Source organism: Scheffersomyces stipitis, chromosome 4 (genome assembly GCF_000209165.1).
Source record: "Scheffersomyces stipitis CBS 6054 chromosome 4, complete sequence".
Taxonomy (NCBI): Eukaryota; Fungi; Ascomycota; class Pichiomycetes; order Serinales; family Debaryomycetaceae; genus Scheffersomyces; species Scheffersomyces stipitis.
The window spans coordinates 1,263,347-1,291,055 of NC_009044.1; the positions used below are offsets into that span (position 1 = coordinate 1,263,347).

The 27,709-nt window shown below is 41.9% G+C and overlaps 14 protein-coding genes across 14 annotated transcripts; 6 read left to right on the forward strand and 8 right to left on the reverse strand. All coding sequences in view use genetic code 12, as the record gives it.

The window, feature by feature from the left end:
* Positions 1-984: 984 nt before the first annotated feature.
* On the reverse strand, positions 985-4,502 carry ERF2 (elongation release factor; the record flags this gene model as incomplete). The annotated part of the gene is made up of 2 exons (XM_001384502.1): positions 985-4,240; positions 4,307-4,502. 2 exons carry the CDS (start codon positions 4,500-4,502, stop codon positions 2,313-2,315), a joined length of 2,124 nt encoding a protein of 707 aa, XP_001384539.2.
* Positions 4,503-5,284: 782 nt separating this feature from the next.
* PICST_45928 (predicted protein) lies at positions 5,285-6,787 on the forward strand (the record flags this gene model as incomplete). Its single annotated transcript, XM_001384160.1, has 2 exons — positions 5,285-5,740; positions 5,930-6,787. 2 exons carry the CDS (start codon positions 5,285-5,287, stop codon positions 6,785-6,787), a joined length of 1,314 nt encoding a protein of 437 aa, XP_001384197.2.
* Positions 6,788-6,936: 149 nt separating this feature from the next.
* Positions 6,937-8,016, reverse strand: YEA4 (golgi uridine diphosphate-N- acetylglucosamine transporter; the record flags this gene model as incomplete). Its single annotated transcript, XM_001384503.1, has 2 exons — positions 6,937-7,473; positions 7,549-8,016. 2 exons carry the CDS (start codon positions 8,014-8,016, stop codon positions 6,937-6,939), a joined length of 1,005 nt encoding a protein of 334 aa, XP_001384540.2.
* A 2,202-nt stretch (positions 8,017-10,218) lies between these two features.
* On the forward strand, positions 10,219-10,806 carry PICST_45674 (predicted protein; the record flags this gene model as incomplete). Its single annotated transcript, XM_001384161.1, has 1 exon — positions 10,219-10,806. A coding segment is annotated over one exon (588 nt), but the record flags the coding sequence as incomplete, so codon positions are not given.
* Positions 10,807-12,876: 2,070 nt separating this feature from the next.
* PICST_44918 (predicted protein) lies at positions 12,877-13,308 on the reverse strand (the record flags this gene model as incomplete). Its single annotated transcript, XM_001384504.1, has 1 exon — positions 12,877-13,308. The coding sequence occupies one exon, from the start codon at positions 13,306-13,308 to the stop codon at positions 12,877-12,879; it is 432 nt and encodes a 143-aa protein (XP_001384541.2).
* A 569-nt stretch (positions 13,309-13,877) lies between these two features.
* PICST_36005 (predicted protein) lies at positions 13,878-14,768 on the forward strand (the record flags this gene model as incomplete). Its single annotated transcript, XM_001384162.1, has 1 exon — positions 13,878-14,768. The coding sequence occupies one exon, from the start codon at positions 13,878-13,880 to the stop codon at positions 14,766-14,768; it is 891 nt and encodes a 296-aa protein (XP_001384199.2).
* Positions 14,769-14,948: 180 nt separating this feature from the next.
* PICST_77674 (predicted protein) lies at positions 14,949-15,645 on the reverse strand (the record flags this gene model as incomplete). The annotated part of the gene is made up of 1 exon (XM_001384505.1): positions 14,949-15,645. One exon carries the CDS (start codon positions 15,643-15,645, stop codon positions 15,004-15,006), a length of 642 nt encoding a protein of 213 aa, XP_001384542.2.
* Positions 15,646-16,994: 1,349 nt separating this feature from the next.
* On the reverse strand, positions 16,995-17,459 carry PICST_45495 (predicted protein; the record flags this gene model as incomplete). The annotated part of the gene is made up of 1 exon (XM_001384506.1): positions 16,995-17,459. A coding segment is annotated over one exon (465 nt), but the record flags the coding sequence as incomplete, so codon positions are not given.
* Positions 17,460-18,308: 849 nt separating this feature from the next.
* Positions 18,309-19,720, reverse strand: PMI1 (mannose-6-phosphate isomerase). The gene has a single exon (XM_001384507.1). The coding sequence runs from the start codon at positions 19,690-19,692 to the stop codon at positions 18,373-18,375; it is 1,320 nt and encodes a 439-aa protein (XP_001384544.2). The 5' UTR covers positions 19,693-19,720; the 3' UTR covers positions 18,309-18,372.
* Positions 19,721-20,323: 603 nt separating this feature from the next.
* Positions 20,324-20,881, forward strand: DCT25 (dynactin subunit P25; the record flags this gene model as incomplete). The annotated part of the gene is made up of 1 exon (XM_001384163.1): positions 20,324-20,881. One exon carries the CDS (start codon positions 20,324-20,326, stop codon positions 20,879-20,881), a length of 558 nt encoding a protein of 185 aa, XP_001384200.2.
* Positions 20,880-23,379, reverse strand: PICST_67636 (predicted protein). The gene has a single exon (XM_001384508.1). It carries the CDS (start codon positions 23,339-23,341, stop codon positions 21,032-21,034), a length of 2,310 nt encoding a protein of 769 aa, XP_001384545.2. The 5' UTR covers positions 23,342-23,379; the 3' UTR covers positions 20,880-21,031.
* An 886-nt stretch (positions 23,380-24,265) lies between these two features.
* FLX2 (mitochondrial carrier protein) lies at positions 24,266-25,393 on the reverse strand (the record flags this gene model as incomplete). Its single annotated transcript, XM_001384509.1, has 1 exon — positions 24,266-25,393. The coding sequence occupies one exon, from the start codon at positions 25,391-25,393 to the stop codon at positions 24,266-24,268; it is 1,128 nt and encodes a 375-aa protein (XP_001384546.2).
* A 663-nt stretch (positions 25,394-26,056) lies between these two features.
* Positions 26,057-26,542, forward strand: PICST_36010 (predicted protein; the record flags this gene model as incomplete). Its single annotated transcript, XM_001384164.1, has 1 exon — positions 26,057-26,542. One exon carries the CDS (start codon positions 26,057-26,059, stop codon positions 26,540-26,542), a length of 486 nt encoding a protein of 161 aa, XP_001384201.2.
* A 581-nt stretch (positions 26,543-27,123) lies between these two features.
* PICST_31629 (predicted protein) lies at positions 27,124-27,609 on the forward strand (the record flags this gene model as incomplete). Its single annotated transcript, XM_001384165.1, has 1 exon — positions 27,124-27,609. The coding sequence occupies one exon, from the start codon at positions 27,124-27,126 to the stop codon at positions 27,607-27,609; it is 486 nt and encodes a 161-aa protein (XP_001384202.1).
* Between the last annotated feature and the right edge of the window lie 100 nt (positions 27,610-27,709).

Genomic DNA, 27,709 nt, shown 5'->3' on the forward strand with positions numbered 1-27,709 from the left:
GGGAGTAAAATAGTGAGAGTCAGCGAGAGCTAGGGAGAAGCAGGGAGAGAAGATGCTACCATTAATGTTGCGGCAGCTCGTACTACTTTTACAATTCTACACGAGAAAAGCGTAGAAACACCTTTGATCGTATGATATTGTATCTATTTCTTACTGTACGGTGTAGATAACATAGTGTACACTTCCTGACATTCTCCCTATAGCGTGATACGCAGATCCTCGCTGGAATCAATGTGTGTATTCTCACAATTCCGTAGATTGTTCTCGGTGTCGCACAATTCCACGAAAGATCTCAGGCACGACAGATCGTGTACTGTTTAGGTTTCGGTTTTCTACCGTGTATGATTCTAGTTCCGTGTTTGTAAGGGTCAAGGCTTGTCTACAGCATCTATGATCTCTGGGAACCGTTGTCTTTCGTCGTCTACTAGAGAATTTGCATCTTTTCGCTTTTTTTCTAGCCGGAACACTTGATTTGTAACCTGAACAGTTGTGAGTGCCATCTCTGCTCAATGAGGTAGAGTTATAATTAGAAGAGGCTGTACCTGAACGAGATGACAACAGAATATTTGGTCATCTACTCTTTCGATATCAGCCAAAATTGCATCTCGTTGGGGCTAGAAGATCCTGGAAAGTGCCTGCTTCAGATTTCAATGGCTTGAATTACCATTTCTTTGAGTAGCCTTTGCTGTTCACTGTTAACTTTTTTTTTTCACACCAAATAATTTTTCACTTTATCCGTTCACCTTTAACGAGAGAATCCTCTTTGATTCACACCTATTGTCCCTCTCGATAACTACGTCTAGTCAGTGCTCAATATTGTGCTAGCCAATTGTATTGTTTCATGTAGTATTTCTGGTAGATCTTCCCGTACCTGTTGCTTCTCTGTTTCCTAATCCGGAAGTCCCCATCTTTCAGATCAACGTCTTTATTTTGCCTTGAATTTTTCACTTTTCTATGCTCTTTCCTGCCAACATCCATAAATGTCTAGCGTAAATCATTCTAGTCCTCCTTACAGTTCTGGACTCACTCCATCATTACACCAAGCAGCAGGCCATGCTGGTTCAATGACTCTTCAGGAGGGCTCTCTCTTTGTGAAACCCACTTCTCAACAAGAATTAGACTTCTACTCCGATACCTACAATAACGATGCTGCTGACGGCGCCGATTTAGAAGAAAAGCCAGTAGGTTCTAAACTTGTTGATTGGCTCCCCGTATATATGGGGAAGCTTCATGAAAGCAATCAGAATGCGATCATACAAGGACATGCCGAAACCACTAGCGAAAATGTCAAGGGAGGCTTCTTAAACCCTCTGGATCCACTAGTGATTCAAAAATCAGTTAGTGAACTCACTACAAATGATACAGACAAAGAGTACATTGTGCTTCAGAATTTATACCATGGCTTCACCTATCCAAGTATCTTGGATATCAAGCTTGGATCGAAACTTACGGACGATTCTGTCACAGCACCAGAAAAGATTGCCAGACTACAGAAAGTCAGCGAATCAACAACAACAGGCTCTCTAAGCTTCAGAATATGTGGAATGAAGGTTTATTGTGGAAATTCAGAAAAGAAACCAACTACAGAATTGTATCCCAATATGAACCTGACTTCAGTAAATGTCATCTCTCATGATAGCGATAATTCCAATTATCTTGAGTTCAACAAGTTCTTCGGCAGATCGCTTGACAAGAGGAACATAAAACAAGGGCTACTTCTATTTTTCAACCACCACCTCCATACCATTGAGCCACACGGTAAAAAGATTCTCCAGAGACTTTTGGAATCTACTCTTAAGCGATTGCAATTGCTTTATAATTGTTTGCTAGACTATGAAATCAGGGTGTTTTCAGGTTCTCTCTTGTTTATATACGAAAACGATTTGACTAGGTGGCTAGACAGAGATGGTAAGGTTCTTGACGACGACTCGTATTATCAGGCCGATCCACTCATTTTTGAACCTCTTCTTGGTGAAGATTCAGATGAAGAGGATAGCGAAGATGAAGGAAGAGAAAGAGAGCTTCTAGCACCATTAAGTACGTTGAAGATGATAGACTTTGCCCATGCCAAGTTTGTTCATGGCCAGGGTCACGACGAGAACATTCTTGAGGGTTTAGAGAATCTTATTGAAATATTCGAATCATTAATAGATGAGGAAACCAGCAATGAATTTTAGTGCTAGGGGAAATCATTGTACCATAGTATAAAAAAGAATAGTAACTACTAATAGATGACAATAGGAATGCATTTAATACTTATAAAAAGTCTTACAATCGTATATAATATGCACTTATGTACACGTAGAAGCTTTCTACAACAACTTGGTGATCTTACCGATGGCAATGGTAGTACCCTGATCTCTCAAGGTGAATCTACCTAATTGTTGGTAATCATTATAAGTCTCGGCACAGACTGGTTCAGCAACTTCCAACACGGCAATGATCTTCATTCCCTTCTTGGCAAATGCTGGAGGCTTCTTGGACTTTCTGTTGGTTCCCTTTTCCAACTTGTGCTTCAACTGAATGAACTTAACTTCTTCAATGGCAGCATGCAAATGCATTACACACGAGAAACCGTTAGATAAGATAGACTTCAACTCGACAATGGCGATCTGAGCCTCAAACCTGGTAACAGTCTTGACTGGGTTCTTGGGTGAGGTCAATACATAACCTGGTTGCAAGTCTTCTTCTTCGACACCTCTCAATCTCAATCTTACCTGTTCTCCACTGTAGGCTGTTTCACACTCTTGTTCTGTTTCGTTGTAGACTGTCAAGACTTCTACATTGACCTTATTAGGCATCAACAATAAGGAGCCACCCTTCTTTATATGACCAGACTCAATCTTACCTTCTACTACTGTACCCATGTCCTTCATCTTTCCAGAAATTGGCAACATGAAAGGACCGTTGATCTTTCTGTTGACAGTCTCCATGTTGTCTAAGTACTCCAACAAAGCTGGTCCAGTGTACCAAGGACAATCCTTGGGGTTAACTCTGTCTTTCAAACCTGCACCAGTGTATCCGGAAACAGGCATGAACACGATGTCTTCTTTGGCATAACCAATACCCTTTAAGAACACACCCAACTTGGTGATACATTCGTTGTAACGTTCTTCAGCCCAGCCTACAGTAGGATCATCCATCTTGTTTACAACGACAATGATCTTGTTTACACCTTGAGTCTTAGCCAAAAGAGCGTGTTCTCTGGTTTGACCACCCTTCTCAAAACCAGTTTCATATTCACCCTTTCTGGCAGAAATCACCAAGATTCCTACATCGGCTTGAGAAGCACCACCAATCATCTCGGAAACATACATCTTGTGCCCTGGTGCATCCAAGATGGTGTATCTTCTCTTTTCTGTTTCGAAGTAGGCTTTACCAACTTCAATGGTCTTACCGTCGTTTCTTTCTTCCTTGTTGGTATCCATCACCCACGACAAGTACCAACCCTGTCTACCGGCATCTTTGGCCTCTCTTTCGTACTTTTCCACAGTTCTCTTGTCGACAGAACCAGTCAAGTACAAGATATTACCTCCCATTGTAGACTTACCAGCATCAACGTGGCCCATGAAGATGATGGAAACATGGTCCTTACCACCAAACAAGTCCTTAACGACTTCTTCGTCAACATCATCTTCCTGTTCCTTAGCTACAGAAGAAGCAGTGGAGATAGGAGTCGATTCCCTGGCAGATACAGAACCAGTAGAAGCTACAGGAGTAGATTCCTTTTTGACTACTTCGGTCTTCTTGACTTCCTCGGTCTTTTTGGTTTCAGTCTTGTTAGTAGTTACTTCTTCCTTGGTTTCAGCTACTGGAGTCGATTCCTTAGAAGCAGATGAAGCAGTGGTAGCAGAAGAAGTTGGGGCTGGTGAGGATTCCTTAGAAACATCATCCTTCTTGGCTCCAACCTTGATGGTGGCATTGCCCAATTTGATTCCGCTAGAAGGAGCTAACTTGAGCGTCTTCTTAACAGCTGGCTTGTTCAATGAAGATGCTTGGGCATCCTTCTGTTTCTGGAAATCTGCCAAAGACATCCCCTGGGCTGCAGGAGCACCAGAAGCGTCAACATCGACATTGTCGTACTGGTTATAGCCTCTGTTATTGTTATAGTTGTTGGCGTTGTAGCCTTGGTACCCTCCTCTACTGTTGTTATAGTTGTTGTAGTTCTGGTATCCCCCACGATTGTTATAGTTGTTGTAGCCGCCACGAGTATTCTGGTATCCTCCGCGCTGGTTGTATCCTCCGCGGTTGTTATTGTTGTAGTTTTGATACTGCTGGGGCTGCTGCTGGTACTGCTGGTAACCACCTTGGTTGTAGTTCTGCTGTTGGTTGTAGTAGTTCTGTTGCTGTTGATACTGGTCGAACTGTTGGTAGCCCCCTTGTGGAACAAAAGCCTGGGCATTACCAGGCTTGTACTGGTTCAGTTGCTGCTGGTCGTTTCCGCCAATGGAGGAGTTCTGGAGGTCCTGGGCCAACTTGTCCTGGTCGTAGTTTTCAGACATCTCTCTTTTGATTTTGGTACGGTTTTGATTTCCTGAGCTATCTGGCTGTTTGGTGCAAATTTGACGGTCGAAATTGGCTGTTACAATGACACACACGGGCTACAGTTCAATGGAGATGAGAAGAAGAAAGAGAAGAACACGTAAGGGTAGGTCCAGTAGGTTTCCACTTGGAGACGAATCACGGTGGTAGAAAAATTTTCTTCGTTGGGTCACGTGTGCTAAGATGCGTACAGAGATAGGGCGTTTAGCGGTGAATAGTGAGCTAAGTAGTAGCGAGAGCTCGTGGGAGCAGAGAAGGCTGTAGTGAGAAGGCTGTAGTGAGGTGGTGGGGAATGGGGATTCTAGGGAGAGGTCATCGCACGGAGTCTTCACGCAATCTCTCCCTATCACGTTAGAGGTCTCCCTATATCATCTCTATTCCCACTAACTCTTCCCCTAACTCTTCCCTTAACTCTTCCTTAACTTCCCAAACTCTGCACTCACTTTTGTTCTTCGTCCGCATTCTCACGCTCTCTCTCAGTGTCACCTGCTCTCGCTATCTCCCCCTCTCGCTATCTTCTGATACGCACTATCTCTCGCTATCTCCCGTCCCCATCTGTCACTGCCTATAGATCTCCTCCCCCCAGATCTCGACATCGCGACATCGAAGCAATCCCATCCACATTTTTCACCCTTCTCCTTTCTCGGGCTCGATTCTAGATATTATACCACTCTTCAAGAAACATCACTATTTTCAATTCCAAATCCATCGTACCTCTTTGTAAAGCTACTCAAACTTCAAAATGCCCATTTTTGGTGAAAAACCATATACCTCCATTTCGGTCAAAATCAATCAGTTGGCCCTGAACAAAAACGACGACATTGATGACTCCATCGAGCTCTACCTCTCGGACTTGCTCGAATTGATTAAGCTACAGCCCAATTCTGGTGCCGTGGAGGCTGCTCGTGCCGTCAGAAAAAAGATCAAGTATGGCGATACTGTTCAGGAGCAATTGCGGGCTCTTTCCATCTTGGAGTTGTTAGTATTGAACGGAGGGAAAAATGTCGGTCCCACCTTGGCTCGAGACGACAAGTTGATTGATGTGTTGAAAGGCATTTTGTCCGGTAACGGCAAGACTGGAACTGGTCTTAGTTACGATAAGGAGATTTTCGACCAAGTCCGGGCTTTGGCTATCGGCTGGAAGCTGGAATTGGCTGAATTGGATGGCTACAAGTATTTGGCTCTGCTCTGGCAGTTTGTTCCCAAGAAGCTGAAATCTCGTAGGAACACGGTTGGCCATAAATCGCCCGATTACAACCATCTGCTGAGAAATGACGATGAGTTTGAAGACAGCAATGGAAGTAATTCTAATGTGAATCGCGGTAGTAATCGTGGTAGTAGAAGATACGAAGAGGATGATTTCGATGACAACTACAACAGTGATGAGTACTCTGGTAGTTCGAGAAATAGAGCCCATTCTCGTCCACAGTCTCCACCTCTTTCGTCGTCGCCTAGAACTCCCAGATCGCCTCCTCCTAGGCCCAGAGTTGCTTCTCCTTATTCTGAATCAAATTCCAAAAAAGATAAGAAAGACAAGAAGGACAAGAAGAAAAAGAAGAGGAAGGGTATCGTCTATGCTGACGAGCAATTTGAGATTCCTCAGATCAACTACAAGATCGAGGCTCCAAGGATTAGAACGCTTATTGCCGATTGCTACACTCACACCACTGCATTGAGCAATTCGTTGTTGACTCTTCCAGCAGACATCTCTCCACACGATGATGATAAAGCAATGAAGGAGTTTGACAAATGTAGATCTATCCGCAGAAAAGTGTTACGATACTTGCAGTATGTAGGTGCTGGTGACGATGGCAACAAGTCGAAGGAAGTTTTGGCATTGGATGAAGAGTTCTTAGGCAGTTTGATTAACTCCAACGAGCAGTTGGTTGAAGTTTTTAAGAAGTTCGACTTGAAGTGTGGGTATTCGGCTGCAAATCCAGCACCCAACTACGACCAAAGAGATATAGATAATGGAGTTTCAGAATCTAGTGACGAAAGCTACTACTCTAGTGAATCAGAGAGTGAGCCTGAAGAAGAGCTGATTTCTGGGAGATTGCAAAAGGCTACGATAGAAGGCCCTTCCTCTAGAGCCAAATCGCCACCTCCACCACGCCCAGTTAAACCTTCAGCGTTGCAAAGACCACACTCCAAGCCTAAACAATTGGCCAAAACTGAGTCTACCGATACTCTTGAAGCAGATCCTTTTGGAGATACACATGCTGTTACAAGATCTGTATACGATTAGAATAAGATCCTGTACTATTAGATAGACTAACGTGTCTGACTAGATATCAAAACGTGTATTACTAGACAATTAAACATTTGATTGGACACAAGTGTAAAACCATATAGGCTAGGCTATAAAAACGTCAATGCAGTTATTTGTACATGTGATTACTGTATTTTCACTTTTTTCTTCTTAAGGGAGTTGGAGCTGATACTATAGAAGGCTGCTCCACCAAAAACTGCCACTGCTCCAACCATTCCCTCTTTAGTGAGTTCATTCTTGAACCATAAGATGCTGATAAAGAGACTTACAAATTTGCGAACTAGAAGAACTACCGTAACTGTTAAAGCTGTGGTTCTTCCTGCTAGCATGTTCACTCCTCTAATACAGACAAACTGAGTTAGCACATTTATGACTAAACTAGCCAATTGGCTGGGAACAGTAAAATGACCACCAATACTGATAGTACTTCTGTCGTTCCATACAGCGAGATACTCTGACTTTATAGTAGAAGCCACAAATACAAATAATGGTAACCCCAAGAAGTGAGAGTAAAATAAACCTTCTTGCCAGTGGTTTCCATACTGAACATAGAGCTGCTCGTTATAGAGCCCCATGAAAGAAGCAAGTACAGCGCCGACAGTAAGCAATGTGATCCCAGTAGTGAAACCTCCGTCTGAACTAGAAGAAACAACAATGGTTGGCTTTGTCTGGTTCTTGGGAAGATCTGAGGCAAACGCCGTTACTAAAGAAGTGTTTGTTGAAGTTACTTTAGCCACGCTATCGTTTTTGCCAGTATTTGGCAAAGTAGCCATTAATGTTCCTAGTGTTATAATTATACAAGCGAGAACTTGGCTTCGGGTATATCTCCTGTTTCCGTACAAATAGCCCACTATCATAGTTACTACAGTTCCGCTTGATCTGAAGATGATGTGAAAGGGCACGGTGATGTTGAATTTCCACACAAGATTGTTAAGCACTGAAGTGAAGAAAAATAGTACTACAGTGAAGAACCATTTGTGAAGTGGAATAGCTGGTTTCTTTAGGTACAAGAAGTACCAGTGAGAGTTCTTAACGTCTATATTGGCATAGTAACCAAAAATCAGAACACATAGGAACTGACTGAATGTGATGATTGTCCCCAATGATTGGTTCAGGGTGTTGTTGGCAAGAATATTTTCAAGAACGAAGACGTTGGAGCAGCATCCTCCGAATACCTGAGGTAAGATAAAGAATAGGATGTTCATATGTTGACGAATTGTTGAAAGATTATTGCCAGTGGATGATATGCTATACAAAGATGAAGACTTATGTTGGATTTAATAGAAATTTATGAAACTGTTGTACCTGATTGCTGAATAGATGTTGAATGTTAGATAGGAAGCTTTGGTATCAACTATACTGGAAAGACGATATCTGTTCATTGATCCAGCTATGGCAATATTAAAGAATTGAAAGAAGAAGTGAAGTTGTGGGACTATCTGTCATCTAGATGGAGTCTATGGTGTTGTCCTTATGCAGGGTTTCTTGTGTCTGTGCTGTCAGAAATGAGTTGGTGAAAAATCCTAAAAAGTCTATGGTTCGGAAACTGAGGCTTGATCACCGATTGTACCTGAATGTGGCACAATTGACAGTGCGGCGAGGACAGATTCGTTCTGATAATTGGCGTCAAACCACGAATACGCTATGGATTCCTGTAAGGCTATCAACTTGGAGGTTGTGACATTTGCTGGTGTCATGGCAAGTGGATGGCATAAGGCATCTGGAGATGGTACAGCTGTCCTTAGGACGAAATAATATTACAGAGTGAAAAATTATCCTATTAGTAGAGAAAGGTAAAATTACGAACCACAGCCCGTAGATTTCTGTTTGCTTTCATTTGTATTGTTAGACTGCTTGGAATATACCGTGACATTGAACTCGAGAAAAGTTCCAAGATGCCTCTGCCCTGGAGTTTATTCGTGTATTGTTGGATTAAATCGTGGAGAGAGCTCATAAGTGGAGACCAATGGGGAAATCGGTCGTGTGACTTGTACGAGCAGGTACCGAAATTGTAGTCAGGGGTTCGAAGTAACTGACCGCTGAGCTCAATTCACGAACGACCATATCAACCTAACTGCAATAAGCAAGAGCTACAACAAGTATTCTATCAGCCAATGCTTATTGTCTCCCATGATTCTCGTGGGAAAGAAGCGATATCTTTGGCTGAAAATGTGATTTTAATCGCAGTACAGATAAATCTGCAGCAGGAAACCCCGAGATAGCTAGCGAGAAATGGAATACCGAGAATTGCGTCTAGTAAATGAGTTTGTAGAAACACCGGAAGAGTTGTTCATTTCTGTAGAGTAAAGTCTGTATTGAATCACATGTATATCTTCAGTTGGCCAGGTTGAACTTGTTGGTGTTGTTTCAGTACCGCTAGCTCACGTATAGTTTCAATTGTATTGTCATTTTAGTGAACAGACACCAGCGTCTTCATGCTTATTCATGTTGCTTCCTGTCGGTATTATTTCTCGGTATTTCACTTGTCTCCGTTTTGTCTCTGTTTTGTCTCTTTGTTTGTCTCGCTAGCTCCAGCAAATTTCAGCAGGTTCCTCCCCCTTATTTCTTACTCTGAAGCACTTACTAGGATATATTTAAACAGCCGAGACTTCAGCCTAAGCCCTAGCTGATTTGTGACTACTTCTCATCAAGCTTTCTGGTAACTTCCGGTACCTTACTTGGCCTCGCTAGAACTGGTCCCTAGAATTATTTTTCACACAGGGCTACTTCCATGCCCCTGATCCTCAAATAGCCAGATTTCTCATTATTTTGCTTCTGGTGCCAGTAAATCGATATTTTCTCACTAAACTTGTCATTGTTTCCACTTTTTAGACCCACGATCAGCAGTATCGGTGGCTGCTTCCGGTATTCTTCGCACCATTTCTCGTTCTGGGTCTCCTCCCTAACAGAACTGACTTCCAGACCTCGCTGCGCGCCTGCTCGCAAAATCTCCCTATTTTCTCTCCAGACCTGTGGAGATAGGCATTTCTGGTTCTGGGTCTGCACTCCATACATGAAATAAATTCCCTTATTATTAATTACTGATTTCCTGTGATAAATTTTTCAAACTCCTGGTCACCATTTCAACTTCAATTCATAACAACAAATCTGTTTCTTCAGTATTTCATTTCTACAAGGGCCACCGCATCTGCATTGTGCTTGTAATCATATCTTCAAATTTTCAAATTATCAAATCATAGAGACTTCATCTCATCACAGCCCATTTTAATAACATAGATTATAGATCTCATCATATTATTGGTATACCACTATAAGCCCATTTCCTTAAATCGATTTTACTCCATACGTTCTAGTATATCATCTATAAGTCTGCATTCCATTCCCATTCAATACGAATCGATAGCGATATCTGATCTTCACATTCATCATATAAATAATATATCATAATGCCTAGTGGAAGTCTACCGACAGCTCCAGCACCTCAAGAGTCATCCTCGTCTAAATCCAAGTCCTTCAAAAAGTACCAGCCTCGTATCGCCAAGGCGCAGCCACAATTGCCTGCTGTAGAAGCTTTTCAGCTAGATTCAATTGTTGGAGGTCCTTTGAAGGAAGAAGCTCACCAAGTAGTCACTCAGCTTCTCAATGTCACATCCAATTTCCAGAACGATCTCCGTCTAGAAATCAGACACAAGCTTTCGATTGAACAAAGAATCCAGTTCAAGAATATAGAGATTGCTAAATTGGCCAACAGTTTAAACAAGAGCATCAGTCATAAACATAAAAAATTGGTGCGGGCTTTGACATCGACCTCTGTTGCTCTGGAAGGAAGCCATGAACCGCCCAATATGATCGACTCTGAGATCAACGACTTACTCAGAAGTTCTGTAGACGTTTCTGAAAGAATCACAAGGATCGCTTCCTCGTTGGCAAAAATCGACAAAATCGTGAATCTGCCTCTGGATCAATTGGGAAATTCCAGAGCAGAAAGTAAGAACAAGTATCCACACGTTTATCGCATAGTTCGCCGTACAGATCCGAGCAGCTACTTTGCAGATGAGGACGAGGATATAAGTCCTACGAATGAGATCAACATCGTGGAGGATTATACAAATAACAGTCGCATCATGAATGATGACGAAGATGAAGAAGAAGACGCAGATATAGATGAAGATGAAGAGGACGCTTATGAAGATGAAGATGAAGACATGGACAACGATGTTATTAACCGTCCTGTTCTTGTAATGCTGCCAGATCCACTAGGTGTGATACCGAAAGGTGTAGCCACACATCCAGAGTCTGCTTTTGTGATGCTGCCGCTGCCCGAACTGCCTAGGTCTGTTCAGCATAGGGAGCATACTAACAATATTAAAAATGCCAACTACAATATTGATAACCGTAAAAATGGTGATAAATACATCAGCATCAATAAGAATATCGATGGAAACAACATTTCAAATAATAACAATGACGCCAACAAAATCAATAATGATAACGACAGTCAGGAGATGGACCTGGAACAATTTGAACTATTCATGTCCAACAGCATCTCCAAGTATCGTGAACTTCAAGATAAAAAGTTTTCCGGATCTGATCCCTTTTCTGCCAAAGGCAAGACGGGGTCAACATCTGAGGCTATGGACGGAAGTGGAATGCTTACTCTTGAGAATGACGACTCGCGTAACATGAACAGTCTGCCTTTCCATGTCACAAGTAATCCTATCAATCTTTTGTACTCTTCTTTATTGTCCAATCCCAACTACTTGGAGGCTACTCCTTTACAGGAATCACCTTTTTCTTCTATACTAAGTGTGAAGTCGCCTGCCACGATCAAGCTGACGTTGCAAACGTCTCACTTTAAGAAGTTACGGATCAATGGTTCACCTATCACATCAGACTCGTTCAAAAAGAACAAGACTGACAATTGTGAGTGTACTCATGTTGCTGAAGGAGGTATGTCTCCATCGCGTAGGATTCTTACAGAATCGTTGCTAGACAATTTACGACTCAGTAGTGACGATGAAATATGGTACTCTTCTGGTTTGAATACGGAAACAGAAGAAGATGATGAAGAAGAAGAAGAAGAAGACAGTGATGCGGTTTCGTCAGATACTTCTGATTCTGATTCTTCTGAAGAAGAGTCAAATGCAAACATAACCAGCATCGCCAGTACGAACAAGTACTACCATACTTTGAAGTCTGAGTTGAAGAAGAAAAAGAAGAAACTCCGTGACAAAGGGACGTTGAGACATCGTAGAAGTAGAAGAAGAACGAGGAGCTTTCAATCTAAAGACTTCTCACCTACACCTAAGCATAAACCATCGCATCATATATTGAAGCCTAAGAGGTCTATTTTAAAAACTACGGTACACAGCATCAAGTCTTCAGCAGCTAACGATGCTGCTGTTAAGAAGAACGCTGCATTCACTACCGAGAACTTCGACAAGAAGTACAGCAATGGGAGAAGTGCATTGTCGGCTATCAACAAAGCCTACGACTCCAAGAGCAAAAATCTGGTCAGCGACTTTTCTGTTAGTGGAACCATCATCTCTGTCGCATCACCGACTTCTCCAATAGCCCAAGAAGCAGAGGAGGAACAGCAGTTTGACCATAATTACGAGTACGAAGGTGCCGAGGTTGTAGCATGGAATGGCCATAACAATGGAACCCATTCACCAGAGGATAATTCAGATGTACATAGCATCCGGCTGATATCCCTCTTGAAAAACTATATACATTGAATGAGTGGTAAAGTCTAATGAATGAAGATATGATGTGAAGTTACGATGCGCTGTAAGGGCGTAGTACTAATACAATGAAGAAGTGACATTACGGTCATAGTGTAGTAGTTATCACGTTGTAATCACTACTCTGAAATCATGGTGTAGAACTCATTATATTGTAGTGCTGTTGTAATGATGTGGAAGGAAGAACATTACAACGTAATAGTTTTAATGTACCGATGACGTAGTCTAATACTGAAGTAATATTGTCTGATATTGTAGTTGTTACAATCAATTATGTCGTTATTATGGTGTTTCTAAGAATGAGTTATTCTCTAATGATCTTTCAGTAATACGTTGCTACGTCTTATTCTGCTTTCTTCGTCAAAATATCCAGATATAGAAGAACCAAACAAAGACAAGTCCAAACACCGTTAGCCACATTCGCCAGGTGATGCCCGCACGCTGGCTCATCACCACCATCTTGTTGTATGTGTTCTTCAAGGTGACCTTCCCTTGTTCGAAGGTGTTTGTGATTTCATCGTTGAGTTTGATTCCCTTATTGATTTCGACTCCCATTTTCTGACCCAACGTTTTGAGCATGGCCACTTTGTGGCCCATAGATTCCATTTCGTCGTTGTTCTGAGATTCAAGAGTCAGCAAGAACGACTCGTTGTGTTTGGCTGAGACCAGCGCCGATGGCTCATATGGTGATGCTGTTCTAGAGGGTGGCGTTCTGTTTCCGTTGGGCGAGGCAAAGAGTTGGGTACGGAGATCTCGTTGGTGGGCACCAGCAGCGGAGTAACGGGAGCTCATGATTGTAATTGAAGATGTAAATAAGAATGAAGGATATTGAATTGCTTAGAGATTCAAATTATGGAAGTGTTCTGATTTGAATCGAAGTCGAGTATATTCTTGAGATCGAGATAGTTGCTTATCTTACAAGACAGGGTATTGAAATAATGAATAGACTCTGTTAGTGAAGTGTTCACATAGTTAACAGCAGAAAAAAGATGTTCATGTCAAACATGGAAATCAGAGTGTGTGAGAATCAGAATGGTGAATTAGCGAGAGAGTTTGAGTAGTACAAAAAATTAGTGACTTGTTAGTGAGGATATTAGGGTGAGTACTCGTGAGGAATATTAGCGAATAGTGAGAGATTAGTGAGAGAATTAGCGAGAAAAATAACGAGAGAATTAGCGAGAGAATTCAACAAGTGCTCTTGACAATCAAAGTTGAGAATCAGATAGTGGGCTGCGATTTTGTTTGTGGTCAGGTGACTTTCTCTGAAGATAGTATTACTAATTTCGCAATCGTTCTTAATTTTTCATTTTACATTTCATCATCTCTCTTTATCCCTGCGTTCATTTAATATTCATATTCACATGGAAGAGGCTCCTCGTTCGCTTGCCGGTGTCAGACACATCGTACTCATCCTTTCCGGAAAAGGGGGGGTTGGAAAATCGTCTGTCACCACCCAAACTGCACTTACTTTAGTAAACCATGGCTACAACGTCGGAGTACTTGACATCGACTTGACAGGGCCTTCGTTACCACGTATGTTCGGTGTGGAGTATAAACAGGTTCATCAGTCAACTGCGGGTTGGGTTCCCGTTTCCGTATATAGTAATGCCAATGATCCCATAGTAGAAGGAAAGAAACAGCGAGGATCCCTTCTGCTTATGTCGCTAGGCTTCTTGTTGGGGGACAGAAACAACTCTGTTGTATGGAGGGGACCCAAAAAGACGGCTATGATCAGACAGTTCTTGAAAGATGTAGTTTGGACAGGCGGAGATGGAAAGACCCCCTTGGACTATTTGCTTATAGATACACCTCCAGGGACTTCAGATGAGCATATAGCCATAGCGGAAGAGTTGAGATATGCCGGACCAATAGATGGAGCCATTATAGTCACAACACCTCAGCAGGTAGCCACGGCTGACGTCAGAAAAGAGATAAACTTTTGTAAAAAGGTTAACTTCAATGTCTTGGGTGTAGTCGAAAATATGAGTGGCTTCATCTGTCCTCATTGTGCGGAGTGTACCAACATCTTTCTGAGTGGAGGGGGGCAGCAGTTGTGTGAACTGTTGGACTTGACATTCTTGGGCAATATTCCTATAGATCCCACGTTTGTAGAAATGATTGAAAGTCAGGATAATGAGGAAATTCACGGCAAGAAGAAGTTGATACATTTGTACGATGACTCTGAATTGAAACCCATAATGAACTCCATCATTGATAAAGTCTTGGAGAAGAATTTACCTTCAAGAATATGATACGAGATATACGAATTAAGAAGGAAATAACGTGTAGAAGGATAGTGGACATATAATAATATTGCAACTGTATAATAGTCAATTTAGGTATGGTAGTCATAGATAGAAATTTATAGTATCAAGTTTCTAAAACTTCATTAATACACCACAACTATGAACATTACATTTAAAACAATATAAGTGAAACTAGTGTACATTAGGAAATGCAAATGATGTCTGATGCTATATGATATGCCTATTCAATACTGTTGACCTTTTTCCATTTTGTGATTCTTCTTCTCAACTCACCAGCACTCTGTTGCTGCACGTTCAACTTCTTATCCCACTTCATCTTGTCGTAGTCATCACCGTGTTTCTCGTACAAGCTTTTCAACCACTCATTTTCCCTGTCTGAAGCAGTTCTTTCTCTCTTCAACTGTGAGTTCTTTTGAGCATATTCTTCCAACTGCTTTATGACCAGAGTGTTTTCCACTTCACTGGCTTCACTATCTTTTGATACTTTCATAGTACCATAGATCACCCTAACTACTTCATTTGTATCTTCATCTCTGATCAAACGAGCTTCGCCCTCAGGAATCTGGGCTGGATCTTCGGTCTGCTCAATATCTGAGGGCTTGACTTTACTAGCACTTTTTTCTCTTTTGGCTCTTATCTCAGTCAAAGTCTCAACTTTCTGTTCTTGACCTCCGGCCATAGATCCGAGCTTGGCCCTCAATCCCAAACGCTTATAGTTCTGTTGTAATGTCAAAGATTTGTCCCAGTTAGCTGCTATGATGGGATTGGAATGGATATTGATATTTCTCTGTCTGTCTTTCAACCTTCTGGTGGCTTTCTTTATCGATGAACGGTTCATCTTTCTCTTTCTTACGGACGTCATGGTTGCTATGTGTGCCTCTCTGTATTTGGTGGTGGTCTATAGGTGTCTTTCTAAGCTGAGAAACTTCTAAATATTTCATTGTAGAGAGATGAGATCCAATTTTTTTTGCGAAGTGAATATTTTCACGTGATTCATCATGTGCTGCACAGATTTCTGACAAACTACCTTAACTATTTGAATGTTAAGCAAACCAAGAAGATCAAGGCATGAAACAGTTTCTGGAACAGACGAATTCATTTAAAATGATACAGACTGTTTTAGACTGACGTTGCTGCTAGCTAAAATTCACCTTTCCTGTTCTAAATCTTGTATTCCCTTCAACCCAACCCTCAAGTCTGTAAAAAAACTGCTTTATAGTTTCCCAAGTCCCATTTCATCATGAAGCTCTGCATCATGATCCTGCTCTCTGAATCTTTGCTGTGATCTTAATCTTCTAGATCGGAAAAATTGCCGGTATCGGTGGGCTTATTCACTTTATAGGTGCACGTGAGATCAGCCACCTCTCTTATCGCTGCAGGAGCCACTAATCGCTTCAAAGTTTGGGGTACACCCCTTCAACCGGGACTAGCCCAATTTCCCACTGGTGCCTTGGATTCTTGCAATAGGCAGAAGAATTTCAAGTGTCTCAAAGCTAGTCGATTACTTTGACAAGCAAGTAGAAGCTTATTGCAATCAAATGAAATTTGCTTCAACTTTTAGTGCTCCAATTCAGTATACCTTCGTGAACATGTTCTTCATATTAGACCACTAGATATTCTAGATAATAAGCCCACATTATTAGCAAAACGGATATCTTTCCTTTCAGTCTCATTCCAACACTTCAACTAACATACGACGTGGCATGATTATCTGTTTTATATTGCAATAAATTAAAGGCATAGTAATATAGTATCATTGAAAATGTGAAAATTTGAAAATTGAAAAATGTGAAAAATAAATATATAAAAAATAATGGATACCAAAATGAACATTTAAGAACAGATTGCAACAATGCTAGAATTGTGTCAGCAACCTGGCCAACACAAACTCAACTGGATTTGCTACGATTGCAAGTACTTTTGGTTTTGCATTTTTGCACCACTTCAAAATAAATAATGGCAACACCGGAACTTAGCCCTGTAACGGTGTCTGTTAAGCCCGTGAAAAGTTTCTGGATTTAAATTTCGCGTCGGCTATTTGCCTAATCCCGATATTTCACTATATGGTCTTCTTTTTTTGATCCAGTTCCTTCATTCGTGTGATGGTTCAGAAGCAGCTTCCGAAGAAGTTATTGGTTCGGCTCCAGAGTCTGGAAGTCCGTCTTCACCATCTCCTTCTCTTCTGAATCCTCCTCTGCCTCCTCTAAAACTGCCACGACCTCTGAAGGTACCTCTGGCTCCTCTAAAACCTCCTCTGGGACCTCTGCTTCCACGGCTACCTCTGAAGGCTCCTCTGAATCCTCCTCTGAATCCACCTCTCTTCTTGAACCCTGGCAAATTGGTTCTCTTGGCACTGACTCTTATTTCTCTGCCTCTGAATTCCTTGCCATGCAAATCCTCGATGGCTCGTTCTACACTCTCTGTCTTTTCAAATTCAACGTAGGCGTATCCCTTGGGCAATCCCGAGTAGCGATCAAATAAAATTGTCACTCTCTCAATGACTCCCACGACATGGAAGAACTCTTCCAATTGTTCAGGTGTCGATTGGTAGTCCACATTGCCCACATAGATGGAACGGCCGTCGATTTCTTCCTGCTTGGCCAATCTGGCAGCACGTTCTTCCTCGGTCTCAGGAGCACTTCTCGTGACCTCAGTGGTTTCGTCCGGTTGCTGTTGCACGGAGTCTGACTGGGCTCCAGCAACTTCCTCGGCCACTGGCTCAGCTACAGCTTCTACTGCAACTGGTTGTTCTTCGATTGCGTCACTCATGGTTTTCGTCTACCTACGGGAACGGCTACTGGCTGCTTCTGGTGCTTTTGCTCTTTAGTTCGGCTGGGTGGCTAAAACAACATGTTGGTGAAAATTTCAACATTGTGGTTTTTTTTCTCGTTCCCACTATGTTAGTTATGTGATTTTGTGAAACAGCTCGGTATACAGAAATTAGTGCTGCTACCCATTTACTCACAGTAATTTTTGTATAGTAATTTTTCATTGGTTTGACCTCTGATTTGATTGTTCCTTCGTAGTGGTGTGAATATGAATTTTCTGTTTCCTCGACTTAATCTCCGACATAATTCGCTGGTGTTTAAAAATTGCTCTATGAATCTTCTTGAATGGACTCGAGAATTCGTTTCCTCTGTACCCCACGCTTGTAGCCAACTTCCGAGTCCACTTGCGACGTCAGTATTTTTTTTTTTGGAGACAGTTCCAATTGTCAAGAGCCCCAGTATAAGCTCATTTACGGTCTCGGACTTATAACCTGGACTGAAGGCACAGTTTGAGTAGTATCAGTTACTTGATAAATAATCCACGGTCTGTGATTTGATTATATTAATTCGATATATGCAGGCGATATGGAATCAGATAATGGATTAAGAATAGATAGATACAGATAAAGAAAAAGAAAAAGGTGGAGATAAAGGCAATTGCAATTTAGAGTACATGAGAGTATATGAGAGTGAATTTTGTAGACTAAAAGTACATTAAAGTAATATTCTTTAGCTTTTATTGATTTTAACTACCGTAGTGTTTTGTTCTTATCTATTAATATATTCGTGTTATGTAGACATTACTGTATTTGAGTGTACGTTTAGGCTTCCACAAAGGCTCTGTAGGTGGTGAACTCGTTGTCATCAGAACCACTGACCAACTCGATTTCAACACCAGGAGCAACGAAGAAAACGTAGCCTGTCTTGACTTCCTTGACGTCGGAGCTGCCCTTGACAGAGATGGTACCGTTACCCTTTGTGGCGATGACGATAGAAGGACCATCAAAGCCGTCAAAGTGTTGGACCTTGCCAGCCTTCTTGTCAAAAATAGTTTGCAAAACGGCAAACTCGGCAATAGGTGGATCGTACAAGACAGACTTGACAGCTTCACCGTGAGACTTGGCAAAAGGCAAAAGTGGCATCTTCTGTTTCTCGACGGAGTCGTATGAATAAGTCAACATTTCAACCAAGTTCTTGACGTCCTTAAACTTTGGTGTGAAACCAGCTCTGACAACATTGTCGGAGGCAGCCATACATTCGATGATATCTCCCGAAATGTAGGCATGAGGGTCTTTAGCCTGCAAGAACATGGCTTCGCCGGCATTTAAGGCTACGTGGTTCAACAAGAGACAGCCACAGAATAAGCCAATGTCCTTAGGGAACTGGCCGTTCAAACGCTGAATCAACTCGGGCAATCTGGAATCAATAGCAGTGAAAAGTTCTGGTTCAGACTTTGTACGGGCAACAAGCGACTCTGCCTTGGTAGCGATTGTAGATTCGTCAGTGTTCATCAACTTTCCGAATACCTTCTGAAGTAACTTTCTGTTAGAAGCGTCTTCCTCGGAACCTACAGTGGCCAGAGGCTTCACTCCAGAAGCAAACTCAGCAACGAGCTCGGCCCCGATGATGTCATGCAACTCCGGAATAGTCTTTAGCGTCTGGACCAATTGCTCTAAAGGCTTGAAGCCACAGAAACCTTCAAACTCCGTCACAGCAATAGCCATCTCAGGCTTGTGGTTATCGTCAGGGTAATTCTTGGGGTCTGCTGCATGCAAAATGGCACCCAACTTCTTGTCGGGGTGAGCTTGAATCGACAAAACTTTTTCAATGGAAAGAACCTTGAAGAGAAATGGCAATTCCTTGTTGGAGCCAAACTTGTCAATAATCGACTGGTGCAACAACTGCTGTGGATGCGCAGAGACAAGGTCACGCAAGGTCTTGCCTTCGACGTCTGCACCTCCATCAACAGCGACAGAGGGAACCGAAGGGTGTGTACCCATCCACAATTCAGCATAAGGTTTGGAGTTGTCGATAGAGACAGAGGCATCGGAGCTGGAAGCAAACTGGGCTACTGCTGAGGTAGACCCGATTTTACCCCAGTCGTAGTTTTGGTAGCCGCAGTTGATTCTGAAGAGTGACATTGGTGAAAGAACGGATAGTCTGGTATGACTGGCTGCTAGGATGAAGATAGAGCCAGACTTTTCTAAAAACAAAAACACAAGAGCATCGGCACTATTTATATCAACCACCTGAATATATTTTTTCGTGGAAGCTCTCCCTAACTTTTCGCGCGCTGCCAGCGCGGTTCCTGAAAACGTGCTGAGATGGAATTTGACAGATAGAGTAGAATTTGGTGGATTTACCGGGAATTACTACTTAATGAGTTTTGATGGAGTTGTTGTACAAGTCTTCAATGGCCCTGTTCCTGGTTCACTTGTTAGGGCAGGCTTCGAAACTCTTTTTTTGCTGTCCTCTATAAATATCTCTATCTAATTCTCGTTGTCAGTATCTCAGTATCTCTCGCTAGAACATCTCAAAGTGACAGATATGCCATGCTGGCACGGTGCGGCTGGTATCAGCCTTAAAGGGAAAGTTTCCCCCACGCCCGTGCGGCTCATCTCTTCTCGCTGCGCGACTCGCGTCTCGATTGTAAATTCGAAGTGAACAAAAACCAACAAAAGTCGTATCACGTGAAAATCTCCATTTTTCAGCCTACCAGATCAATTGAATAGGTAATTGCTAGCTACCGTATACCTCACAGCTTTCTCTCTAATGGCTGATTGGATAGAAACGTCCTCTGGCAACCGGATCTCACGGTCCGCTCATATCTCAGGCTCGGACCGGATCGTCATAAATGGAAATGCTACTATTCATCCTGGCGTACAAATCCACGGTGATGTTCAACTTCTAGCAAACAAAAGCAGCACAGATACTACCACTGCTACTTTAGGCAAGTTCTGCTACCTCCGTCCAAACTGCCAGATCATCCCACCCGTGCTTCAGGAGTGCTCAGATCTGGACTCTACTACATACCATGGTCCTGTGACTATAGGAGCTTACACTATTATAGGAAGCAATACTGTAGTAAAGCTGGCCAATGTAGGGAACAGAGTTCTTATTGAAGACGACTGCGTTCTAGAAAACCTCTCAATAATCTATGAATGTTGCGTAATACGAAAGGGCACGGTTGTTCCTCCCAAAACAATAATTCCTCCGTACAGCGAAGTCAGTGGAGTTCCAGGGAAGGACTTTAGGATCTCAAGCTTGAATTCCTGCTACAAGAGATTGATTGAAATAGAAGCCAAAGAGCTACAGATATTAGGCTCTTGATGTTAAATTAGTTATATTGGGACATGATGTGTACTATATTAGTTAACTTGTTATATAGATTACTCCAGTACTATGGCTATAGAGCACAGTGGATAGCTGGTAGAGCTTACTGGGAATAGCTATTCATTATTATAGTGAGTAATCGCTGGATTAATCCTTTTTGGGAACGTTATTTCCTATTATGCCTCGGCTCTGTCTGGAAGCAAATCTTCTCTGTTTGACGATTCTTCTCGCTATCACTGCTATAAAGTATATGCAAGCAAAGAAGCCAATGTATCCTATGAAGCCTCTGTCATGGATCTTGTTCATGAAATTAAGTGGACCTCCATATGGACTACTCACCAACTTGGTATTGATACTGGGTCCCCGAGAAGAATCCAATAGAGAAAGAAGAACCGGCTTCAACATGTGTGGATCGTTGGTCAACTGGGCTCCCTGGGTGTTTTCGTCCCAGTAGTATCTGTTATCCTTACTGATGACAATAGAGTCACCGGGCTTGTAGTGGTCTGGGTTGAATTTGAATGCCGAGTGTTTGAACTGGTCTATCTTAGAAATATCTACGTAAGTGAACAAAACTTCACTGTTGGTGAAAAGGTGGGGGATTTCCTTCCTCATAGCAGCGATTATCTTGAGACTGTCAGCATTCAGTTGTTTCAATTTAGCTACCACTTTGTCTTTAGCTGATCTATTCTTCAAGAGATCGTCAAAGTAGAACGTTTTCTTCAAGTAGTTGTATTCGTGCGCAGCAAGAGACATGTTGAAAATTGCCTTGTTGGTGGCTACTGCGTCGTTGGAATCTATAAACGTTACTACTATCTTATCAGCTCTCTTTTCTGTCTTGTCACTGAAGTAGTATGGCAAAAGCTCTGGTGTTAATTCGTTGTATAAAGGATACTGGTTATCCTCAATAAATTCCTTGATCTTCTTTTCATTTCTGATATCTTCTGGCGCAAAGCTCTGAAAAACAGTGGTGATCAACGAATTGTCTTTGAATACCAACAAGGTAGGCTTAGAAGTCAAAGTAGTAGCCAAATGCATAGCCTTGTTGAACTGTTTATGTGGTTCGTTATGGTCGTAGTTGATGAATTGAACCAAACTTTCTGCTTGTACAAGCACATTAGACTCGATCTTGTCTTGTTTAGAAGTATACAACTTGACATTGAATGGGGACTTGGTGACATAGTCCAACAAATAAGGAAGAACGGCTCTGTCTTCTTCCGTTATCGTCTTCTCGTTGTAGTAAAACACTATAGAAACTACGCCATCCTTTGGATACGATTCCAAAGGTTCAGCTGGTAAAGATTTTCTGTAGCTCATAACATCAGCCAACCCTCTAGCAGATAACGACTCGTATTGAGAGTTCTCAAACAACCTCGTAACGAAAGACTTCATCTTGGGAATAGAGAGTTCTCCGTTGTAGTCGAATCTGATCTTTCCTGTTCTCTTAGGCAAAAACATAGCAAACTTTGGTAAATACTTAGAGTTTACTTTGGACAACTCACTGAAACCCAACAGCTTACAGATTGAAGGATTCGACTGGCAATTGAAATGGCCAGTCTTAGTTACCAGTAACACATGGTTGGACAACTTGTCCCACAATTGCTTTACTTCGTTGCAGTCATAGCAGGCTTTGTCGAACTGGCTCTTTCCCGTCGATTCAGTTGTTGTCCATTGCTTATCGGTAGCTGGAAAAAAAGTGACGAAGTGTGGTTCAGAAATGTCTCCAGCCATGATATCAAGCATAGCATCAGTGGAAATTAACTCCGAAGCACTGTCCATATCAATTTCTCCAGCATTGTACTCTGCAACAGACTTTTTCAAGTACTTGACGAAGTTCTCTGATGTTCTGGTAAGCGAACGAGGAAAGCCGTCTACGTCTTTCAGCTTACCTGGAATCAACTCTCCGGTCTTCTTATCTCTGGCTGGAGCATACAATCTCAAGTTGGGATAGTAAGCAATATCCTCTCTTTCACACAAATCTCCACTTTCTACACAGTTCACTTGTCTCATCTGGATGTTCAACTTGGCCAACTCGGGATAGATACTTTTATATGCCCTCTCCCAGATTGGAGCTAGAGCTTTACAGTGATGGCAGTAGGGTGAGTAAAACTCAATAAATGACAATTGTTTACTGGTAGAGGAGTCGAAATCAGCCATCGTCAATTGCGACGGCATTTGGATTGAATCATTGGTTTCTCCTTCCTGTTCGTCTGTCTTTTTCTTCGTATCCTCTTGCAGTTTTTCGCTGTTAGAAATCGCTGAGTCTGGCAGATTACCACTGTCATTTTTGTTGATGTTGTTGTCGTTGCTATTAGCTTTGGCATCTACAATCAATTCGGCGGGATCGCTGATTCCTCCGTCGTCTTTCTGTACTTCGTTTTCAATTTTGGGTATAGTAGCCGGGGAAGCTAGAACCACTGGCAAGGCAAGTGAAGCCACGGCCAATTTGAGGAGCCTCATTTTGATATGCCAAGTGTATCTCCAGAATATCAATTAGCCTACAAAGCGAGGTGAGGATCGAATCAGAAGAAAGAAAGTTATGAAAAACTGGAGCTACTAATTGTTTTAGAACAGCCTGGAGATATTTTCGGTTGTGTGCCCTGGCGAAATAGTCGCACGAGTTTAGGTGAAGGTCTGGAGAAATGACAAAGGGCATAATTGAAAGAGGTGGTAGTGGTAACGAATTGAGTTATTGGTGAATTGTGACTGGGGTATGCTGGGTTTAGAATAGATAGAAAAATTCATTGGTATGGAATTGATGTAAATTAATTTTGAAGAATGAAAATGAACAACAAAATCGTGAAGTTAGAGCTCATCAAGTGTGTGTGCTCCTTATTTTGTGGATGTTAGTAGATTTGAACGTCTGGTTTAATCTGGTTGCCACGTATAGTTTTCTCTGGCATTACATGTGGAGTGTCCTACGTATCCTAATGAACTAATTTCTTTCCATAATATACTGTTTTTTTGCAATTGGCATACTCCACGTATATTCTACTTCTGTCTATTCTCTTTATCCCAAATTCATACGATTCTTTCTTCGCAACCCGAATCTTTATAGAATATATTAGTGAATTTCCTACTAACGTATCCGTTATCCACTATCTTATCATATATTCCCATGGAATCTAAACATATCTAAATTTGAAGTAAATCTTGTGCGTTCTTCCTTTTTTATTCTGGTACGGACTCTAATTTCTGTCCTCTCTCAATTCTATCTACAGTTCACCATCTCTATTTCACTCTACACTGAGTACTCCACAATCTTTCTATACGTCCATTCTATATTCGTTCTAGTCTCCCAATGAATATGTATGCTATGTGCAATGCACTCTAATGAATAAATACCTCTATGCTGGATGCTCTATCAATGCTGATGCTCTATTGTTACACCTTATGGCTGATCTCCAACAAGTACGTCTTGAAGTACTCGAAACTTACCAACGTCACAGCGCTCGCGGGCACCGTCCGGAGCAAGTTGATTCCGTAACCCGCATAGAACCCTCTCAAGCCCTCTGTCTTGTATATTCTGAATATTGCTGCAGCCAACTTTCCTTTACCATTTTCTGGCTTATTGGACTTCGTCTGTATCTGCATTCTCGTACGTAAAATCTCGTGGGGATAGGTGATGGTGCTGGCAATCATCTTGGAGAGAGCCGACGCTACTATGAGACGTCCCAAAAGTGTGTTGGAATGGGTGATGTCACCACTATGCAAAAACTTTTTGAGTTTTTCGTATACGGGGAAATGAATTCCCACATGCAAAAGACCGAAGAGTGACGGAACAAGTCCAGAATAAAAGACTTTGATTCCCTCTTCGCGGTACATTTTACTGAAGGCATCTATTGTGCCCTTATAGTATGTTCTTTTGACCTTGTCAGTGCTGGCCTTAGCTTTGACACTATCGTAGATCGTATGGCCCTTTCCTGTCTGGATCATCAATCTCGTCTTGACTACCCAAATCGGATTCACAGCACAAGACGATGTTATTCCAGCAGTCAAAGCTGACAAGAAATGTGTGGCCGAGTCTCGCTCAATGCCAAGATACTGATGCAATATAGATGGATACAACTGTTTCGTGCGCTCATACACTGTGAAATAGATAGTCCACGTCGGTAAGTAACCGATGGTGATAGGAACAAGACCTCGGTAAAGTCCCCTAATACCTTCCTCTCGTACAATCGTCTTGAAAGCCCCTAAAAATCCCTTATATTTGATGGTCGTATTGGAGTCGGAACGAAGCATAGCTCCCTGTGCTTGTAAACGAGTCTTGACTACATCGAGAGGACACACAATGACTCCGGCAAGAAATCCAGATGCTGCTCCTGCCATTGTCACGATCTGATTGGCCAGACAGTGCTGAAGAAGCTGTGGTGAATTGAAGCTGAGAATGGAAAACTTACGGTGGATCTCGAAAGTCCTTTCTTTCGATCCCCGGAACTCGAGATCTTCACCTTGTACTACATCGGAGAAGTCCGGACGACCGAGATTGTGCTTTTCTCCTCTATCGGCCATGCTGGGAGATGTCGATTTGTTGCTGGTGGTGGAAATTTGGCTGTCCTGAAAATTCTGTTTTACAAAAAAGATGTGAAATTTGACGATGTTGAGTTCAGGGAAATGTGATAAAAGACCGGCTAGTTTCGGCTCAAAAACGGCACTGACTATCAGACGACTATCTACGGTCAAATTGGCTCTTATGGGCGTGCTCTAGGCAATATAAATATGGTACAAGTAGGGATACCAGCTGATTCGAGAAAGAATCCGAGTATGATTCTGGGAATTTGGCCCTCTCTTCTATCAGGATGTATTAGTGAGTGTATCCTGCAGAGAAAACAGATCGCTTACCGCTTCCCGAACTAAATTGCAACTGGAGAACAGAAGAGATGAAGAGAGATGAAAGAGAAAAGTACAGCCGGCAAATTAAGATAACCAAAAACGTAAAATTCTTACATATTCGCTATACAATTTCATCGGGGCCATTTGGAAGATAACTCTCTTACTTATCTCTTTGAAACTGCACCTCCCCTCCTCCCGAGTATTCCCCATCTATCAACCTTCTTTTCGTCTGCCTGGTCACGTGCCTTCTCGAGTCAATATCAAAATTGTCTAAATAGCCTCTCGAATTTTTCATTAAACCAACTACTCTATTTCTGTATCAATATTTATCTTTCTGTATCAATGGTCAAATTCTATCTCAAGATTTATGCCACCTTAGAGGGTGTAACCGACGTTGAGCCTGTGGATACCACCGACTCTCCCCAAGAGTATATCTTTACTATTCAATGTACAAAGTGTAGAACCACTCATGATAAGCCAGTGAACATCAACCGGTTTGAACAACATGAAATTCTGGGATCTAGAGGAGAGGCCTCGTTTGTGTTCAGATGTAAGGAATGTAAATCTGAGCATTCTGCATCTATCACGAGAACTTCTTCCAAGTTAACTGTTGACGACAAGAAGCCCGTGGCTATTTTAGAGATCGATGCCAGAGGTCTTGATTTTGAGAAGTTTCATCCTGAAGGTCGCTATGAAGCTGTAGGTGCTGAAACAGGCACAAAATTCACAGACGTAGATTTAAGTGATGACGAATGGTACGATTACGACGATAAAGCAGGTGCTGAAGTCAGCATCACTGATGTGAAATGGGAGATTTCACGTTCATAGTTTTAGCATAGAAATGAATGGTAATGTTAGCTTCAGTGTAGTATAAGTTTAGTTTGGTAATTACTTTAGATTCACTGTAGGAATTGAGATAATTCTTTCTACTTTAATTCTTTTAACGTTTACCAAGAAATTAGCTTAATTGTAGCCTATTCGTGGCTCAATGTTCAGTACTACTCCAGGCAGTTTTTACTTTGATCTTGGATCTAGTGATTCTCATTACTACAAAGATTTAAAAAATGGTGCTGTGTGAAGGTAGCTTGTGTCGGTAGTATGACTCTTGTCCCGATTGGGATTTTACGCCCGGATGACTAGGATTACTCTTGTGGGTTTCCGTAGGGTTGAACTCGGAGTTGGTTCCTTTCTCGTTAACAAGGTTCTATGACTCTTGATAGCGCGGATTTACGTCCCGATTGGGCAACTAAAAACGAAAAAGTGTCAAAATTTCGCAGCTATTCTGACTAGTTTTCAATTCACTTAGCTTGTCCAAACATATGGATAATTGTGGATAATTGTAGATTATAAATTGAATAGATATCCACTTCTTTTCTGATACTTTGTCTTCCATTTCATCATCAACTTCAATGTTAACCTACATCCTACAAGCTTCTGCTGTGTTGAAAAACGTCACTGGTCTCCAGCCAGTGGATACGATGGCGTATCCCTTTGACTACAAATTCATTGTGAAATGTACTGGTTGTAAGACCGAACACAATAACCCTGTTGAGATGAATCGTTTTGATAAATTTGAAATTACTGGATTTCGTCGAGAAGCCAACTTCTTATTCAAGTGCCGTGAATGCAGAAGAGAGAGGTATGCTACGCTTACTAGACTCCCCAACAAAATAGACCAAGACGGATGTCAAACACCAATATTGAAAATTTCCACTCATGGGATAGAGCTCTTGGAGTTTATACCAGACGACCAATTCGAGTGCCAGAGCAGTCTCTCACAAAGAGTGATCCAAGAAATCGGACTAGAAGAAGGAGAGTGGTATGACTTCGATGAGGAAGGCAATGGCGACGTTGGAATTCACGACGTCAAGTGGGAGATTGTTTTATCAAGATGAAGATATAAGTTTAGAATAGCAATAAAGTGTTGTAGTGTATTTAATTGAAATTGTAACTAACTATATCGCTAACCAGTGAGGAAATTTGCACCCTAATCGT